Source organism: Papio anubis, chromosome 1 (assembly GCF_008728515.1).
Source record: "Papio anubis isolate 15944 chromosome 1, Panubis1.0, whole genome shotgun sequence".
Lineage (NCBI taxonomy): Eukaryota > Metazoa > Chordata > Mammalia > Primates > Cercopithecidae > Papio > Papio anubis.
Window position 1 is genome coordinate 72881801 of NC_044976.1, and position 20268 is coordinate 72902068.

The following is a 20268-nucleotide window of genomic DNA, read 5'->3' on the forward strand; positions in this document are numbered from 1 at the left end:
CATCCACAGTCATGTTCCTGTCAATACAAAAGCCAAGAGCAGCAGCTGGCCCAGCAGGAAATGTCAAACCCTGGATTGCCCCAGGATTCAAAGAAGCATCACAGCACTTCACACCAGAGTGGGGTAAGAGCCCCCACATTACCGGCAAGAGAAGAGGTTTTCAATGAGAACAAGGCACCCCCACTACATAATATCATTTTTATTCAGGGTCTGACAGCAAAGAATACACAGAGGAGGAGAGGAAAGCTTTGGTGTTGTATGATGAAGCAAAGGGTCCCAGAGGTCTGGTATACATTCACTTAAAACAAAACAAAACAAAAAAACATTGCTTGTAATTTTGCAACCTCCTTAGGGTATTTCAAATGGTTTGTGAAGATCAATGTTCTGCATGTTCAAAGAGTTTAGGGAGTTTTAAAACCTTCCCATTCAGACTGGCTTGTCATAAAGAACAAAGGAACATGGAATTTCTTGCAGGGATCTGAATTCACACAAAGGAGCCCAGAGATCTAAAATCAACAAAGATGGCCTTTGAACTTTCCTCAATCCAATAGGGGAAAAGAATATGTATTGCTCTGTAGGCTCCAATCTAGTTGCTGCTTTTATCTTCCATCAATAAAATTGGTTTTGTGATTTTTATTTATGTAACTACCCAGTGGCCATGAGTATAAAGTAGTGGTTAAAAGCTTGGGCTCAGATGGACCTGAGTTCAAATTCAAGTTCTACGACTTATAACCTGTGACCTTGGCCATGTTGGTTGAGCTCTTCAAGTCTCAAATTTCTCAGCTATAGGATGAAAATAATATCATCTTCTTCATTAGGTTGCAACGAAGATGACGTGAGAATGCAATTTCTACATGTCTAATATATGGTAAACACTAAATCAATATAAATTGGGTATTTTTTCTGTTTTCCATTAGCTCATGCATTTTAGTCTTTAACATTCCTCTCCTAGGAGAAGGTATGAAAATCTAAGAAGAATGGAGATCTTACATTCACTGAGATATCATTGTTTGGCCCAAAGGTAGAAGGCAGCTTAGGAGAGCAACACATATAGGACTTATCTGACACTCTAAAAAAGAGATTGGTAAACTACAACTCATGGGTAAATTCAACTCCCTGCTTGTTTCCTAAAGCTTTATTGGAATACAGCCACACTCATTTGTTTACATATTATCTATGTCTGTGTTTGCACTGAAACAGCAGAGTTGAGTAGTTGCAAGAGACCATATGGTCCACAAAGCCTAAAATATTTACTGTCTGGTCCTTTACAGGAAAAGTTTGCTGATCCCTGCCTGCTCTAAAAGCATAAAATCTATATTTGTTCAAGTCACAGAGTCCCAAAACTGTATACATTGGAAATCCATCTCCCTGTGGAAAAATATGAAGGCTACCTTCAGGTCACTATAAACACTTTTACTAGTCCGTGCCAGGTGCTGTGGGAAGTGCCAGGCACATGGAGACTCATAAGGCTCATCCTTGAGCAGTGGCTAAAGAAATGAAAGGAGGTTCACCAATGACCACAAACTTTGTTAAAAAGAATCAGAGTAAACAGACAAAGATAAACATGAATAAAATTGCAGAAGAGGAAACATCATTCATTCATTCCATCATTTGTTTAATCCATATTTACTGAGAAACAAGGCACAGGAGAAAATAGGAAACACAAGGTTAGATGAGGTGGTAAATGACAAAAACAAGTCTGCCATAAGAAGACTCTGAGAAATGCATTCAGCAGAGCTGAAAAGCAAATGTGGGGTTTCCAACGCACAAGCAAAAAGGAGAACCAGAAGGCCACCATGGTGGATAGGGTGGGGAGACAGGGCAGAGTGGCACAAGATGAAGTTCCAGATAGAGTCCAGGTCATGAGGGCTTTATCAGACAGGGTGTTAGGTTGTTGATCTACATGTGTTGGTCAGCCATTGAGGAACTGTAATCAGGGAGGTGACATGATCTGATTAGCATTTTAAAACTTTCACCATTGTTACTGTTTTTCCCTTCCCTTCCCTTCCTCCCCTCCCCTCCCCTCCCATCCCCTCCCTCCCCTCCCTCCCCTCCCCCTCCTCTCCCCTCCCCTCCCTCCCTCCCCTTCCCTTCCCTTCCCTTCCCTTTCCTTCCCTTCCTTTCCCTTCATGAATGATTTGGTCCAAAGTCATTAGACAGGGCTGAGTAAGGTGGACTTCTCCAATGGATATGGAGCAGAATGTTAGAATCCAAGTAAGGTGTGGAGAATGTCTATGTGGTGGATGGGAGTGTTGAGTGGCACTGCATGGCATAGGGTGTCAGAACAAAAGTGGAAGAAGGAAAGGGTTTCCACAGGAGGTTGGGGCTGCCCAGTCAAGGTGGTAGTGCTTAAGTATGGTAAAGAAGGTAGCCACATGGGAAAGCACCCTGGCATAGGAGCTCAGAATCCAAGCCCAGGAAGAAGGGTATCTATGAGAAGGGTGGAGAGAACAGTGGCTCAAGTAAGGCCAGAGCCCAAGCATGGTAAGCAGGACATCCTACAGAGTAGTGCCACTGTGCTTCCATGCAGGCTAAGAAGGACATGGGCACAGGAAAGTGCCTGGTGGAAGGAAGTTGGAGCATAAGGGTAGTGAAGAAGGTGTATGTGTGGGCAGGCAGCCCAGTGCAAGCAAGGGGCTGGAGCCTGAGCAGGGTAAGGAAGGCATGGCATAGGGACATAGTACAGTGCTGAGTGCTGGATCCCCAGGTAAGTGAGGAGCGGACCCACTTGGGGCAGGCAGGTGGGGAATAGGCGTGTGGGTGTCAGAACACATGAGAGTGAGGAAGCCTTCCACATGGGTGTGGGATATTGGAGCCCTTGTGGGTAAAGGAGGATATCTGTGTGTGTGTTGGAGTGGGGAAAGGGTGCAACAGCAATGGGAGATTTGTACATTCAGGGACAATGATCAAATAAGTAAATATATTTAGGATAATGGGAGTTGGGTTTCTCACTGTCAGAGAATGGTGTTGTAAATATGGAGAGAATGAAAACTAGAATCCACTCGGCTTGTTAGTTTGGAATTGGAGATGTTGCTGGAAACTTATGCTTTGACAGAGTGAAGTCTAAATGTGTTTACACACCTATGTATTCTCATACATATGCTCTAGCTGTGCTTGCTAAATGAGAGGGCCTGGGAGGAGCGGCACTTCATCCGCAGGAACACACCTGGTACCTTGATCCTCATTTCCAAATACTATTATTTACCAAAAGGAAACAAGGCACTTGAAGAAATGACAGGCTTTAAGGCTCAGACAAGGAATGTACAAAACAATAAAATAAGCCTGAAACATCTTGCACCAGAAAGTAGAGAGATACAAAGAAAGATGGTGATATATCAAAGCGATATAGCAAAGGCACCCCAGGTGGTCAACTATGAGTTAATTTGACTATCAAAATAAATAATGACAGGACATCAATAAAATTATAACTGTAAGTTCATATAGATATAAATAAATGATAGAAGTAAATAAAATTTGTCTGAGATGCAGAATATTTATATAGTCTGAAAGTACTTCCTCACAAAATACTTATTAATTACAAAGAGAAAAAGAGTAATTTTATAGTGTGGAAGCCTATCAGATATCACGCAATCAAGTAATCAAATTTAACAACACAATAATGAGACAAATCAAAATGTGATGGGACACAACGAAAGAAACAACGTCACTTCTGTGATACTTCCCTCCAAAGATGCATAATTTCAATCTAATCATTAGGAAACCTCTGATAAAGCCAAATTGAAAGACATTCTGCAAAATTACTGGTTCGTCATCCTCAAAAATGTCATGGTTATGAAATTCAAGTAGAGACTGAGACCATTTCAGAAGGAAAGAAAATAAAGAAACATGACAACTCAATGCTGCATGTGATTCTGAATTAGATTCTTTTGCTGTAAAAAGCATTATTGAGATAATTGGCAAAACTTGAATGGCGTCTGAGGGTAGATGGAAGAATCAAATGATTGTATTGTGGTTATGTAGGAGAATGTCTTTATTGTAGAAATACACTAAAGTATTTGGGAGATGATGGGCATTAGATTGGCAACTTACTCTCGAGTGGTTCAGAAAAATAAACACTGTATAATTGTGGCAACTTTTCTTTATGTTTAAGAGTTTTTAAATGAAAAGGTTTTTTTAAGAAAGTTCATATATTCACTTCAGACATTTGATTCCAAAGTCTTTGCACATGCCCCTACCTTGCTCTATCCCTGGATGACCCCACCCCCCTTGTGAACCAGGGTTGTTCTTCATTTTCCCTGCATAAGGAGAGTGTCTTTAGAGCATGTCCCTTCTTCTCCTGTGTTGAAGTTTACCTGTACATGTCTATGGGGTTTTTTCTTGTTTTGAGGCAGGGTCTCACTCTGTCACCCAGGCTAGAGAACAGTGGCATGATCACAGCTCACTGCAACCTCTACCTCCTGGCCTCAAGAGATCTTACTGCCTTGGCTTCCCAACGTGCTGGGATTACAAGCATGAACCACTGTGCCCAGCCATTATGTGTCTACATTTCTATTTACCCCAGAGGGTAGGGTCTATGTCCATCACACTCATGTCTACATTCCTAATACAGAGCACAGCTCCTGGCATTGTGCTTGATAAAAAGTCACGGAAAAAGGGAGAGAGATAAGGATATAGACATCACTTTGAGAATCACTTCTAGAGCCAACAGGTTTAAGTTGGAAAAAATTTAATAATTGCCTGGCCTAGGTTTGAATTACAACTGAGTTATCTTGGATAAGACATAGACTCTCTGAGCCTTGGTTTCCTCATATATAAAATGGGTTGTTAGGTGGGGCAAATTTTGTAAGTTTTGTAAAGCATCGAGTAGAGTCCCTGGCACTTAGCAGGTATGAAACAATTTTGTTTTCCTACTCTCCTTAAAAATAAAAATAAAAATCATCAAATAAAACTAGAAGATCAGAATTCTAGGTTATATTCTCTATTTCACTACAGCCTTACTATATGAACTGGAATAGGTTACTTCAATTCTCAAGACCTCAGTTTCCTTCCTGGTAAAATGGTAGGTGAGAAAATGAGGAATTAAGGAGTAGGCCTTATGACTGTCATGCTACCAAGAACCCAAGAACTCAAAACTTTTTTTTTTTTTTTTTCTTTCTGGATGATAGTATAGAAGCGGAGGGCTATGAAAGATTTTGCTATAGAGGATGTTCCTCAGTTTTAGCAGTCAAGGCGTGCAAAGCATGCCTCCTAATGGTTTGTACTGCTGACTCATTTATACCTGCTTAAATTAGTAGGTAAATTGAGAGGTGGTAGTGTTGTTAGGTTACTGTTGAGCCTTTTAATAATTTATGAGCCATCTAGGAATTAATACACACTTTAAGTTCTCACTGCATTTTTCCTTATTCGTAATTCTTTGCCTAATTGCTTTTTCCTTTAAAAATGGGGGAAGCTGAGACCTTGGATATTTGCCTAATGGCTCAAGCAGAACCATGACCTGGTTGCCAAGTCTTTCAGTTCTTTTATAGCCTGGGGACATTTGCCATTGAAAGAAAACTGATGGGTTTGATATTCCTGAAAGAGATATTTTGCACTGACCTCTGGCCCCATTAAATGCTTTCGCCCTTGCCCATTCACTGTAATGGGAGCAATAAATTTGTTTCAATTTAGGACATTGTCAAGTAGGAAATATTGACAAAAGCAAAATAATGCTTTGAAAACAGCCAGGATGAAATCATGAATAAATAAACATGTTGAACTTAACTGATAAATTAGCAAATGGCCATTCATAAGAGTCTGGACCATTTCAAAGTTAGACCAAATAAATTCCCGTCTCTAATAGAAATATCATCTTACTCTTTAGGCCAGAGGAAAGGTGGACTGCATAGAAAGACACTGCAAAGCATAGAAAGGCATTTACCTCGTCTGACAGATCTGTTTTAAATAGATCTATTTGTTTTCAGCTAAATGCCAAAAGGATGAGCCAGATGACTCTAGTAGCCTTTTCTATGGCAAGACATTTATTATCCTTGTGTAAACACCTTTATTAGGCATCTCAGCAAGCTGGTTCTCCACCTTTTCTTTGTATTAGTTCCTTAGATTGGGGCAAAGAACTGAAATTCTGTTCAGGTATTATTGTATGTGTTTCCTTTTGAGTATAAGAGATAACTTCTGACTTGGAGATATTCCTCACGAAGAAGGGGAGAAGTGTGCATATGGCCATTGATCCTGGTGCTAATATTATCACATAGGTAACATTGTTATGACACATGGCAATAAACCACAAAACATGTTTGCAAACTTGTGAGGCCTTAAGTGGTGTTGCCTTATTAAAAATCCAAATGGCTAAATCTTCCGGGGTACAGGTAGCCTGAGGGCATTATTGGCTGCATAAAAACTAATTGGACCAATTTGAATGGAAGAAAATTTTGCCTGAAGTCTTTAATCACACTAATAACCTAATGGTTTTCTGTTCAACATAGCCCAGGCTGTGTTTAGGAAGATGAATCCATGCATGCAGCTTAGAAAATTTTACGAAAGATCAGAGGGTTGAGAGGAATAATAAATCTCTCATTTAGAAAGTTTAGTGCATGTGTATCTCATGTTTTCGCATCGTAGCAAGGTAACAGCAAGCAATTGTTGAATAAAGGAAAGTATCATTTTTTAAAGATCAAGCAAACATGAGAAAGCTGATTCTGATTTTGCTATGATTATAAGGGATGTTTCTCTAAGAAGAATTTGGTGTTCATCTTCATATGCACATAATCCAAAACTCTGTAACTTATTATCAGCTCTGTAATTCAATGAGCTCTCCAAATGGTAACTGAACAATAGTTTGACATGTGCTATTATTAAATGGAGTGTGTTTTAGTAGAAAGAGTATGGAATGAAAGTCTGAAAAACTTCTGTTCAAGTTAGGTTTTTGCCTCTGGCTAGCATTGTGAGTTTCTGCAAGTCATTCAAACTTTCTGAGCCTGACTTTGCATCCCCAAAACGCAGGTGAAATTAATTCCTTCCCAGACACCCCACAGGGGTTTTGTAAAAATGTTACAAGCTAGTCGATAGAAAAGTGTATGCAAGCTATAAAGCCTTCTACAAGTATAAAAAATTATTATTATTATATCATAGTCAAACTTAATGTTCTAGGTCTCTTTATTTTTATTTGTTTTAATTTCACTCTTACTTTCAAGCCATGTAAAATAGTATACATCTGTTATAATTCATCAAATCAAAGTTCCCAAGTTTGCAAAAGCCACACTCAGAAGAGCGTGATTTTAAAAAATGATTCCTTTTGGACTGCATATCCATCTGAAGTCTTCTTTGGAATGCAATTCAGTCAGAAGCAATTGTGGCACTAGCAAATATTCTGAGAATTCATGAAATCCCACAGCCAAAACCATGATTCATTGCTCCAATACCAAAAACATTTGGCAGTCTATAGTTTGGAAGCCACAACACTGTCTATTTTCAAGGCTCTAAATGGGGCCATTTGGATTCATTGTGACACTGCCTGGTCCCACCACACTAAAGAGATGGCACCAGAATTCCCCAGTCTCTTCAGACATTATTTTTTGTATTTCTTCTTGGGACTTGCTTAACAATATATCTCTTTGGATTAAATTGCATAGAGTTTTAGGAGTATCTCCTCTATCCTGTAAGCATTGCAACATGAATATTCTACAAATTTCTTTTATATAAGAATTCTTGTTAAGCAACTCTGGATTTCCTAGTGCCAGCCTTACACAACCTGTCATTCAAATCCTTAACGATGGGTTTATGTGAAAGTGGTTTCTCTACAGTTTCCTTTGCTTCATTTTAAATGCCAATGTAGTTCCTCCTTTGAAATGGAGCACTAAATGCAATGGTTCCTTCAGGCATATTGCATGTTTCAGTTACCATTTCAAATGAAATGTATTTAGACAAAAGCTACTAACAGCACGCTGAGTAGCAGTGTTAACGTATAGCCAGATGCACTGTGGCATGTATGTACAAATCAGGCATTCAGCCCTGGCCAAATGTTGGACATGTCAGATAAGGAAGATAAAAGTCTCCTGCCTAAATGGGGACTGTGTAATCTCACTCTGCCTTTCCAAAATGCCAAAGCTAGCTTCTCAAAGTCTACATGATTCACGAATGCCTTCTAAAGAATCACGTGTGACCAGGAGCTGTGGCTCACACCTGTAATCCCAGCACTTTCGGAGGTCGAGGTGGGTGGATCAACAGGAGTTCGACACCAGCCTGACTAACATGATGAAACCCCATCTCTACTAAAAATACAAAAAATTAGCCGGGCATGGTGGCACATTCCTGTAATCCCAACTACTTTTGTGCTGACGCACAAGAATTGTTTGAGTCTGGGAGGCGGAGATTGCAATGAGCCGAGATTGCACCACTGCAATCCAGCCTGGATGACCAAGAGAGACTCCGTCTCAAATCAAACAAACAAAAAAAGAATCACAGAATGTAAGAAATGGAGGAATCTGGAACATCACTCGTCACATCTTGTGACCTCCAGGTAGGTGCCTGGATCCCTCTACAGCACCTGGATCCCTCTACAGATAGGTGCCTGGATCCCTCTACAACCAAGAGGTGCTTCAGTCCTTAGCTTACAGACTTCTAGGGATGGAGCAGTATCCCCTACTAGAACAATTCAATCTATTTTTGGACAGTTCTAATCTTAGGAAGTGCTGTGTTTTGTTTTAATTGTTGTCGATGTCTAAGGCTCAACTTAACTCTGTGGGAATGTCATCTATATGAAATGCCTTCACCATTTGAAGACTGTGTCAATTGTGGATATTCAGTCAGTCACAATTCAGTCTAACCACTTGTCATCTGGCACCGATCTCCCCTTCTTACTTACAAAGCAGTCAGGAGTAATTCTGTCCAACACTCTGCTAGAATCCAGTTGTATGTTCTAGCCTATTGATTTCCCCTTTGTATTTATCTTCACCAAAAATATAATAAAGTAAATCTAGAATGATTTTCTTTTCTTAATGTATCCATGGTAGCTCCTAGGAATCAGTATTTTTCCAAGAGTGTGGAAATCTTCTGTTTAAATCATTCCTTTCTGAAGCTTTGCCTATAATGTACATTAACTCACTAGCCTAGTTTGTAGGCTCTGTCTTACTCCTGCTTTGGGGAGTTGAGGCTATATTTGCATATATTATTTTCTAGCACTTTTCCTATTATTCTTCACTCTTCTGCCATTAGTTTTAAATGCCCTGGTTCCTGTCTTTACCCAGGGTGCATTAATTCATTCACAGACAATGTGACCATTTGCAAACAGGCTAGTTTGTTCTGACAAGCCATGGCCTAAATGGCATGCACACTCCAAAATACAGTTTACATATTGTGGATTTGAGTGTGAACTGGTCTAATTGGCAGATGTTCACTAGGACATCTATACCCCTAAAGCATGAATTAATTAGTAAAAATAATTTTTAAAAAATTTGGTTCTATTCTTCATTTTAATAAATTATTCATATCCTAATGTACCTTTATAAAAACAGTGACTGATGATAATGTTTATATTTATGTATACATCATGGAGCTAATTTGAATTAGCACTAAAATAATATATACTAATATAACATGGTAGTATGCAAAAACTAACCTAAAGACTGTTACTCTCTTTTTATAAAATAAAGTTTTATTTTACATGCACAAAATTACCCATATAGTAACTAGTAATTCATATATATGGCCATCTGTGATATAGATCATCTTTTTAGCATAAGGAAGACTACCTAGTTGACCAGCAATGTTGAAATACTTGCAAAATTGAGTGCTTTCCTTACCTGTCATTAGTTCGCATTTACTTTTGTTGAATTCTTGAGGCAGCTGCATCGCTGTAAGTTCCTTATTTTCACTGACCACAACTTCAGCAAATAGAGGTCCTGATGTATCTTCTAAACCCGGGCATCTGTGAAACACTTGCTGAAGTCTGGATGTGCATGGGTTGAAACAGCTAGTTCCATTGATCAGCGTCTGGGTTCTTCTGTTTTGTCTGACCTGGCCATGGGTAGCTTCCATCTGTCTGTCATCCTAGAACAGCATCTGGAGCCAGACTATGTGGTATCTATCTCTTGGGCAAAAAGGTTAAGTCCCCTGACATGGATTGCATTTAGCAACTGAACAAACAGAGCAGCTTGGATATGAGCTTTTATTTAGAGGAAACCAGATAGCCATTTTGGTGATAAAATATTGATTTCCTATTATCTTGTGTTGCCAAGACTACTGTGTATAGCACATTTCTTAAAAGGAGATAGAGTTTTAAAGAAGTTAGGTCTTATTAATAAGGGAAATTACATTTTGAAAAATGTCTTGAGTGATATTCTATTGCCATGTTTAATGTTGATTGAGAACACATCATGTCCCATTTAAGTCAATACTTTGTCTTTTTTTTTAAGCATTGCTTTCTTCTAAAAAAACAGCGTGTCGCCGGGCGTGGTGGCTCAAGCCTGTAATCCCAGCACTTTGGGAGGCCGAGACGGGCGGATCACGAGGTCAGGAGATCGAGACCATCCTGGCTAACACGGTGAAACCCCGTCTCTACTAAAAAATACAAAAAACTAGCCAGGCGAGGCGGCGGGCGCCTGTAGTCCCAGCTACTCGGGAGGCTGAGGCAGGAGAGTGGCGTAAACCCGGGAGGCGGAGCTTACAGTGAGCTGAGATCCGGCCACTGCACTCCAGCCTGGGCGACAGAGCGAGACTCCCTCTCAAAAAAAATTTACTAAAAAAAAAAAAAAGCGTGTCTACTCTATAGCTTAGGGAAGTGAGGCCAAAGACGCAGTCATTTTTAAGGCAGGTAGAAAAAATTAATCGGTGTGAACTGATGTTAGCTCTCAGGAAAATCTGATGTCTTTAAATGAACATTTTGTAATAATCTAATTTTATTTAATTTAACATACTTTTATTTTAAGTATTTGCAAAGTATTGGCTAACCCCTGTGGGGAATCCAAAGATGTCAGACATAATCTCTGACCTCCAGGAACTATCTGTCTAACAAGGTTCACTAGCATACAAATACAGATAATTCTACACTAAGGCAGACTCTGATGAGTACTGTGTAGAATTATCAGGTTCTAGAGGGATATGGAAGAGGAAGAGGTTAATTCTGACTGGGAGTTTTCAAGAGGGCCTCAAGGAAGATGCCAACTTTGAGTTGGACCTTGAAGAATAATAAAAGTAGGTAACATTTATTGAGTGCTTACTAAATTTCAGCAATGTTCAAAGTGTTTTAAACTTATTAACTCTTTTAAGTCTCATGATTAACTTTATAAACTAAGTCTTGCTATAATTCCCATTTTATAGTTGCATCACTGAGGCATAGAATAGTTAAATAACTTGCCAAGATAGTAAGTGATGGTGTCAGGATTCAAATTCAAGGAGTCTGGCACTACAATGCTCATTCTTAACCATAGTACTATACTGCTTCCTGTCAGGGATAAATAAGCATATTCAAGCAGTTGAGAGCAGCTCAGCCACAGTCATAGAGAAGAGAAAACTGAGGAATGTTTGAAAAATTCAGTTTATTAGTCTGGCTTGAACTTGGGCAAAAAATGTGTTGAGGAATTGTAGAATACAAGACACAGAGACACAAGTAGGGCTATAGAGAACTTGGTATATCGGCTTGGGGAATTGCAGGGGAATGCTGTGGTAAGGTTTTTATTATAATAGGACCCTTTAGGGGGAGTACTGAATGACTGGGGAGAGAATGTCATTTAAGGATCTATTAATTCTATTAAATGCTCCAAAAACTCTTTGTTAAGCTTCTCTTATGTACCAGGAACTGTTCTGAGTGTTGAGGATACAGCAGGGAACAAGAGAGACAAGTCCCCACCCTCATTGTGTGGAAAGAATATGGAGGGTATATAAGTAAACAGATAAATAAACAAGATAATTTTCTATAGTTCTGAAAGAAGGAAATAAAGTGATGTGATGTGATAGAGAGTGGTCATGGGCAGAGGAGTATTCACTCAGAGTGGTGGTCAGGATCTGTGACTGTCCCAGGCCTGAACTGAGGCCTAAATGGCAGAGGAGGCAGTGATAGATGAAGGCAGGGCAAGTGTTCAGCAAAAGGGGATTTGCATTTATTAAGAAGAGCATTACAAGAAGAGTTAACAAATGCAGAAGCTCTGAATTGGGAAAGAGCTTGGAGGGTTCAAGAGGCAGAAAGAATGCCAAAAAGAAGTATTTAGCAAAAGATGATGGAGAGGGGAATGGGTTGAAGTTTGAGAAATAGGCAGGACCAGGACCTTGTAGGTAGAACATTTGTATTTTATTCTAAATGAACTGGGAAGCCATTGAAAAGTTTTCAGTAGGTGAATGACGTAATCTGTTTTATATTTTGAAAAGATCACCTTGGATAATATATGAAGAATGGACAATATAGAGACAGAAGTGAAAGCAGGAAGATCAATTAGGTGGCAAACTGGAAAAGCCCAAAGAAGAAAAAGATTAGTCTAGGCCTTGAGGCTGGAGAGAGGTGGATAGATTAGGATTATGTTTTGTAGGCTGAGCTAAAAAACTTGAATTGAGGGAGAAACGTGAGAGAAAGACGCTATTACAAAGGATGACTCCAAGAATTTTGGCTCAAGGTAACTGAATGATGTAATACTAGTAACTGAAATGGAAAGAACTGGCTTGAGGGCTGGGAGAATTAAGAGTTCTTCTACACCATTCAGGACATAGGCATGGGTAAGGACTTCATGTCTAAAACACCAAATCAACGGCAACAAAAGCCAAAATTGACAAATGGGATCTAATTAAACTAAAGAGCTTCTGCACAGCAAAAGACACTACCATCAAAGTGAACAGGCAACCTACAGAATGGGAGAAAAATTTTGCAATCTACTCATCTGACAAAGGGCTAATATCCAGAACCTACAAAGAACTCAAACAAATTTACAAGAAAAAAACAAACAACCCCATCAAAAAGTGGGCAAAGGATATGAACAGACATTTCTCAAAAGAAGACATTCATACAGCCAACAGACACATGAAAAAATGCTCATCATCATCGGCCATCAGAGAAATGCAAATCAAAATCACAATGAGATACCATCTCACACCAGTTAGAATGGCGATCATTAAAAAGTCAGGAAACAACAGGTGCTGGAGAGGATGTGGAGAAATAGGAACACTTTTACACTGTTGGTGGGACTGTAAACTAGTTCAACCATTGTGGAAAACAGTATGGCGATTCCTCAAGGATCTAGAACTAGAAATACCATATGACCCAGCCATCGCATTACTGGGTATATACCCAAAGGATTATAAATCATGCTGCTATAAAGACACATGCACACGTATGTTTATTGCAGCACTATTCGCAATAGCAAAGACTTGGAATCAACCTAAATGTCCATCAGTGACAGACTGGATTAAGAAAATGTGGCACATATACACCATGGAATACTATGCAGCCATAAAAAAGGATGAGCTCATGTCCTTTGTAGGGACATGGGTGCAGCTGGAGACCATCATTCTCAGCAAACTTTCGCAAGAACAGAAAACCAAATACCGCATGTTCTCACTCATAGGTGGGAATTGAACAATGAGAACACTTGGACATGGGAAGGGGAACATCACACACTGGGGCCTATTATGGGGAGGGGGGAGGGGGGAGGGATGGCACTGGGAGTTATGACTGATGTAAATGACGAGTTGATGGGTGCTGACAAGTTGGTGGGTGCAGCACACCAACATGGCACATGTATACATATGTAACAAATCTGCACGTTGTGCACGTGTGCCCTAGAATTTAAAGTGTAATTTAAAAAAAAAAAAGTTCTTCTACAGTCATGGTGAAGTTCTAGGGGGAACTAGAGTCGTTGCTTTGAGAATGACAAATGATGAATGGCTTCAAGAGAGATAATAGATATATAATTAACTGATGGATGTAGATTTTAGGATGAGGGTTTTGATAAATTCAGGTTTTGAGTCAAATGAACTGGAAAGAAAGTGACCCCATTTGCCAAATGGGCAAAAGAGCAGGAGGAGTTTGAGAAAGGAGAAGGATCAGGAAGGTAGGAATCAGGAAGAGCTTCATATTTGATGGTAGATAAATACATCATCTTTGGAATCTAAAAGACTTGGATTTGAATCCTGGATGAACTATTAGCCAACCTGTGTGACAAGTTACTTAATTGTTTCAGTGTCAGTTTTGTTATCTATCAAATAAGGAAATGATATCATATGTAAAGTAATATATATAAACACAAAAGAATCATGTAATGAATATTATCACTATATATTATCATTATCATAAAAATAATATAATAATGCTTCTTGGGATGTGTTTTATTTATATTATTACTAAGATAATAATGTTCTTTTTTTAGTTCTTTTTAGTAAGGATTACAAGCACAAACTGGAAATTATTTATGTTCTTTTCCTATTTTACAGATAAATAAACTGAGGCTCAGAAAGGGTGGCATACCTGAGGTTATACTGCTAGAAATGTAACCTATGCATAAGAGCCAGGATTCACACTTAGATATGACTTACACCAAATAATTCTGAACTCTTTCCCAACTAATCACTTTTAAGATAAAAGCTTCTTTGTATCACTTTGCCATTTCTCTCGGATCTATATTGAGTGGAAAAATTCTGTGTTTATAAAAGTGTTATTATCAGATCACCACACTGTGAAACTATGTGTTTTATTAATTTTCCAGTGCTGGACAATATTCCTCTCAAGGTCTGTCTTTGGAGGAGATGAAAAGAAGTCTTCAATACTCACCCATTGACAAATATGGTAAGTAGACAGATTCGTTAGGTTTGTTAAGAAAACTACCCTTAGGAAGGTGATATCTATTTAACGAAAAGGGAGAAAACATTGCATATTGTAATATCCAAAATGGCAGATGCTTTAAAAATGTAAAAGTATAAAATTTGATTGTATATGTCTTTTATAACTCATTTACCTTTAAGGTTAATAACGTGTGTGTGAGCATGTGTGGAGTGTGCATGAGTGTGTAAGTATATGTGTGATTATTTGTGAATGCCTGTTTGTGTTTGTGTACATAGAAAAAAGTACAACTCTTTAAAAAAAAAACAAAAAAAAATCCTTCTTCTCATGATATTCCAAATACTTTGTCAACATTTTATTAAGTCCATTGCTTCTAAGCCCCACATTAAGTGTGTGTAGGCAGGGAGAGGAAAAACAAGAGATGAATTTTCACAATGACATAATATGTTGGGAGAGCTCTTCCCCTTTAGCCAAGCACTCAAGGGTAAAGTGCAAATCCAGCCATTCCTTCAAACAGCTGGAGAGGCGGTGAGGACAGTTGATGGGATCCATTTTACACAGGGCTTCTTCAGAAAGAATTAATAAAGCTCTTGGAAATAATTAGCAAAGTTTTTTCAGGCCTCTGGAAGCCAGAGGGTGGACAATTGCCTTTATCATCAGCTGCCATATCAATGTGTTAGGGCTGGGATGTCCTTTTACCAACCTTTAAGCCTGAGAGGCACTATGTCTAATTGGAATTTTAGCACAATGGGCCCATTTATCCACTGCTACTTCCTTTGACTATATGAAGAACTGAAAAAGTGTCTGTCAGTTAAAGAGATCAGATTTATTATAAGAGCTGGGTTTGGGAAAGAATAAATTGGATGATGTGATCCTGGATAGGGAGCAAGAGACCCAGGAGACCTTCAGCTTTGGGATCCTCACCAATTCACCTCATCTGCAAAGACTCATTACCTAAGGCATTAGAAACCTTTTAAGAAACAAAGAAAAATATATGTTCTGAATGGATGCAGACAAACTACTTGGGCACATTAAAAAAAGGGAAACTTTGTGCTTCTGACTCCCAATACGTGTCTAGAATGCAGATGAGTGCTTTTTATCATCAGCTTTACAACATAATTGGCCAGTCCAGTAACAGATCCTTTTGAGGGGAAAATGCACTCCAAGTGTCACATCCTCACATTTTTTAATAGATATAATATTGTTTCTTCAAACCTTTACAGATGTAACTTCACAACCACAAACTATAGGGCATCCTTTGAAACATGTGCTTTGACCAGAAGTCTTTCCTTTAGTGGTGAGGTTTCAAGATGAAGCATTTCTTTAAATTAATTTGTTTCTTAAAGAAGAATCCCCCCAAGATGGAGAAGTAAGACAAATGTGGTGTAATAATGCAAAATTTGGGTTTTCCTATGCATATCTGTCTCAGGGATGGAAGAAAACATGAGAGTGTTTGGATGCAGTGAGAGTACCTATAAACAAAGAAGATACATTTGATATCTCCCATTAGGAGCATCACATCACACAGGAAAGAACCCTTTAATTGCCCTTTATTCTATTTCCAAACTGATTGCAATATAACAGCAATTTTATAGGCTGCTTCTCCCTCTGCTTTGCTGCCAAAGAGCAGAGCTCAAAAATGGAGATAAAATGAAACACATAGCTGTTTTCTCTATACCTGAGATCTTTTACCTTAAAGTAACAAAACATGCAGACTTGGTTCAGTCCTTTCCTAAAGCCTATGGTCAAATTTCAGTTGAGTTCCTCTTAAACCGACTGGGTCCACAATCCAACACATCTATTCTTACATTCTGGCAATAATGGCATCAACAATAAATGCTAGCCTCAATGCTTTACTGATTTTGCTGCTCATTCCTGAGGGGAGAGCCCACCCACCCTTGTGGGACATATGTCCACAATCAAATTTCCACTGGAGTCCTATGGGGCAAGAGGCACTGGAATATCACAGGCCAGTAAAATTGCATGTGGTATGTTAGAAGGCTGATTATGGTCATAAAAGTATTACAGGTTTATGAAAGCATCTATCTGTGCCTGAAATGAAGTCTCATTTTTAGCCTGGATATAGAAAATATTTTGCTGTAGGAGGTAGATTTTGTTTTAGTCTACACAGAATTTAGATTCGCTGATACATATCCCACTGCCCATCATCTCATCCTGCCCCATCATAACCTTCCTCACATCTGACCAGAGCCAGTTCCAAAAGAAGTGAGTGGGAGATACCAGTTGACAGGAGTATCACTATCAGTGGCATTTTCTCTCAAGAGAGTTTATGTGCTACCTAAGATATTTTGACAGAGACCTTTCTTATGAAAATAAATATGTCTATCCAACTGCATATTGCTAGGTGTCTTAATGAAAATGTAGATGACTGGGTTGGTTATGAAAGCTCAGCTATCAAAGGGAAGCAAAAGCAGCAATAGCTATTGACAAATTACTCACTTTCACAGAAGCAATGAATGGCTTTCTTGCTTCAGAGTGGAAAGAAAACTGCTTCCCTATACATAGCCCTGTGGTTCTCTTGGACAGTGGCCTGATCCTGAGCCACTAGGTTCATTCTCTGGACACATCCAAGGCTATTGCTTCAAAGGGCATCAAATGCCACTGGTATTTAGACCTGAGAATTTTATGTACCTTTAAAATTTGGGCTACCAGGGAGAAGAAAACAAACAAAGCCATCTGGTTTGAGAAACAAAGGCTCTTTCCTTTCCCTTTCTTTTCTTTTCTTTTTTTTTTTTTTTTTTTTTTTTTGAGACAGTCTTGCTCTGTCACCAGGCTGGAGTGCAGTGGCGCAATCTCGGCTCACTGCAACCTCTGCTTCCTGGGATCAAGTGACTCTCCTGCCTCAGTCTCCTGAGTAGCTGAGACTACTGGCATGTGCCACCACAGCCAGCTATTTTTGGTATTTTAGTAGATATGGGGTTTCACCATATTGACCAGGATGGCCTCGATCTCCTGACCTCATGATTCGCTTGCCTGGGCCTCCCAAAGTGCTCGATTTCAGGCATGAGCCACTGCGCCTGGCCTCTTTCCTTTTTCTTTACTGCTCTCTCTCCATCTTCCTTTCTATAGCCATTGTTTGTTTAGCATTCACTGGGTATCAGACAGTGCTAATTGTCTTAGGTGCATTGCCGACCTTATGAATAAGTGCTATTATTTCTCCCATTTACAGATGAAGACACTGAGGCATAGAAAGTTTAAGTTGACAAAAGTCACAGAGCCAGCAAGTAGTGGAATCCATGCTTAAACCCAGATTTGCCTGACGTGAAGGCCTGTGCTTTTAGCCAGCCTGGCATGCCATCTGCCTGAGCTGTACCCTTCTTTACTCCAAACCCAAAATGCCACCTAGCCAGCTTGGGTCCGAATTAGACATTCATCATTCATATTTGCCTGGTCTCAGCTCTCTGTTTTCATTGTAAATGTTGCTTCTGCTTTGCAACCACTCACCAGCAACCATTGTCCAGATTCTCTGTTCACATGATCTGGAAGACCTGCCTGGTTCAGGCTGGTAATAAAAAATTGGGGAATGTACTGAAAGACTAGTAAGTAACAACTGAACTTCTTTTCTCATGCAGGCTATGTATCCGATCCCATGAGCCCAATGCATTTTCATTTTTGCCGAAATAGTAGCAGCTTTGAGGACAGCAGCTGACAGCATTCGGCATATACCTAAGGAGAGTTTTTTCCCCGAACTGACAGCAACGATTCCAACCACGGCAAGCTGGCTTCCAACTATAACATTTTATTCTCAAAGGTCTCCTTATATTGGAATGGTATTTACTGGTCCTATTTAATTCCCCACTATTAGCAGGCTTTGGATTTGTGCCTAAGGAATAATACGCAAAAGAACCAAGACGGAATGTATATGAAGAATTGTTTTTAATTTTGTAAATTAAAAAAAAAATTAGATCATTACTTGGAGATGGAGCCTAAGTCTGTGGTGGACAGATAATAATTATGTTTTCCAGGACTGAATTATGTAGACTTGTGTTTGACAGCTATGGGTTTGATTTCTTAGAACATTGTTCATTTTCTTTTCTCATTATGTTACTTCTAGTGTTCACCTCTGTGATTAAAGATTCTTTGGTGAAATAGAAAATTGATTTAGGAGTGTATTTTATTTCAACAAGACATCCACTGAGTATATTTTTTTCTAGCCATATTGGTAAAAACAGTAACAAGTTTTAGGTCAAGAAGGCTGCAAATTGAAGGATAATCATGTATTTTGGTTTTGGCAAAAGAAATAAGGTTAGCAAAGGAATCTTGGACATCCTCTAAATCAAGGTTTCTCAACCTTGGCACTGTTGATATTTGTTGAGAGGGTGGGGAGTTGTGCCATGCATTGTAGGATGTTTAGCAGCTTTCTGGTCTCTACCCCAGGTGCCAGTAACACCCCCTATGATAGTTAATTTTATGTGTCAACTTGACTGGACCATGGGATACCCAGATATGTGGTTAAACATTCTTTCTAGGTGTGTCTGTGAAGGTGTTTCCTTAAGAGATTACCATCTGAACCAGTAGACTGAGAAAGGCAGAGAGCCCATCCCAGTGAGTAGCATCATCTTATCCACTGAAGGCCTGAATAGAGCAAAAAGGTGGAGGAAGGGAAGATTTGCTCTCTGCCTGACTGCTTGAGCTGGAGCATCCATCTTCTCCTGCCCTTGGTGCTCCTGGTTCTCAGGATTTCAGACTCAGGTTGGAATGTACACTATCGGCTCTCCAGCTCTCAGGCCTTTGAACTCTACCACTGGCTATTCTGGGTCTCCCGTTTATGGACAGCAGATCATGGGACTTCCCAGCCTCCAGAATTTCATATATATATATACACACACACACACACATACATACATATACACACACACATACACACACACACACAAACACACACATATATATCTGATTGGTTCTCTTTCTAACAGGGAGCCCTAATACACACACTCCCAAGTTATGACAATCAAAAGTGTCTTCAGACATTTCTACATATGCCATGGGGGACAAAATTGCCCCAAGTTGAGACCCATTTCTCTAAATTCAAAGAGGATAACCACAGGCCTAAAGAGCAAACAAGAAATTTAGAGCCTGACTCTAGCTGGCTGAATTTAGGCATACCTGCTTTCTCCTCCTCCTGAAGTAATGTGGGTTCATATATAAATGGAATTGGATAGTAGAAGTACTGATTGCTCCTTAGATATCTGTGGCAAGCTCCGCTTTCCTCCACTTCTCTCTTGCCAGTTAGAAATTATGTTTCTAGAGGGCATTTTCTATCAGAAGAACAGCAAACCCACCTTTCAAATCCCTTTGAGCCTCTTGTTATGACTTATGGTTGCAAAGTCACAAATCCTGGCATGCTCTGATTAGCTTGTGGAGAGCCCAGTGTAGGTTCAGAGACAGAAATTAAAAGCAACTTGGTACTTCCAACTAGATTTATCTTCTTTTAGCCTCCAGCCTTTTGATTTCCTTACGCAATTATTCTGGAGTCACAGGTACTCTATCCCACCAATCAGGTTCCCAAAGGACTGTGTAATAAGCAGGACGGA

General features: G+C 39.4%; 1 protein-coding gene across 6 annotated transcripts in view; it reads left to right on the forward strand.

Moving 5' to 3' along the window:
* The window catches only part of LOC101000074 (serine/threonine-protein kinase TNNI3K), a 309317-nt gene extending 290483 nt beyond the window's left edge, over positions 1-18834 (forward strand). For all 6 annotated transcript variants that reach the window (XM_017962538.3, XM_017962532.3, XM_017962535.3 and 3 more), the window contains 2 exons: positions 14640-14719; positions 18307-18834. In XM_017962538.3, coding sequence (XP_017818027.1) covers positions 14640-14719; positions 18307-18383 — 157 coding nt within the window. In that variant the 3' untranslated portion in view covers positions 18384-18834. The remainder of the gene's footprint in view (positions 1-14639; positions 14720-18306) is intronic.
* Positions 18835-20268: the final 1434 nt, after the last annotated feature.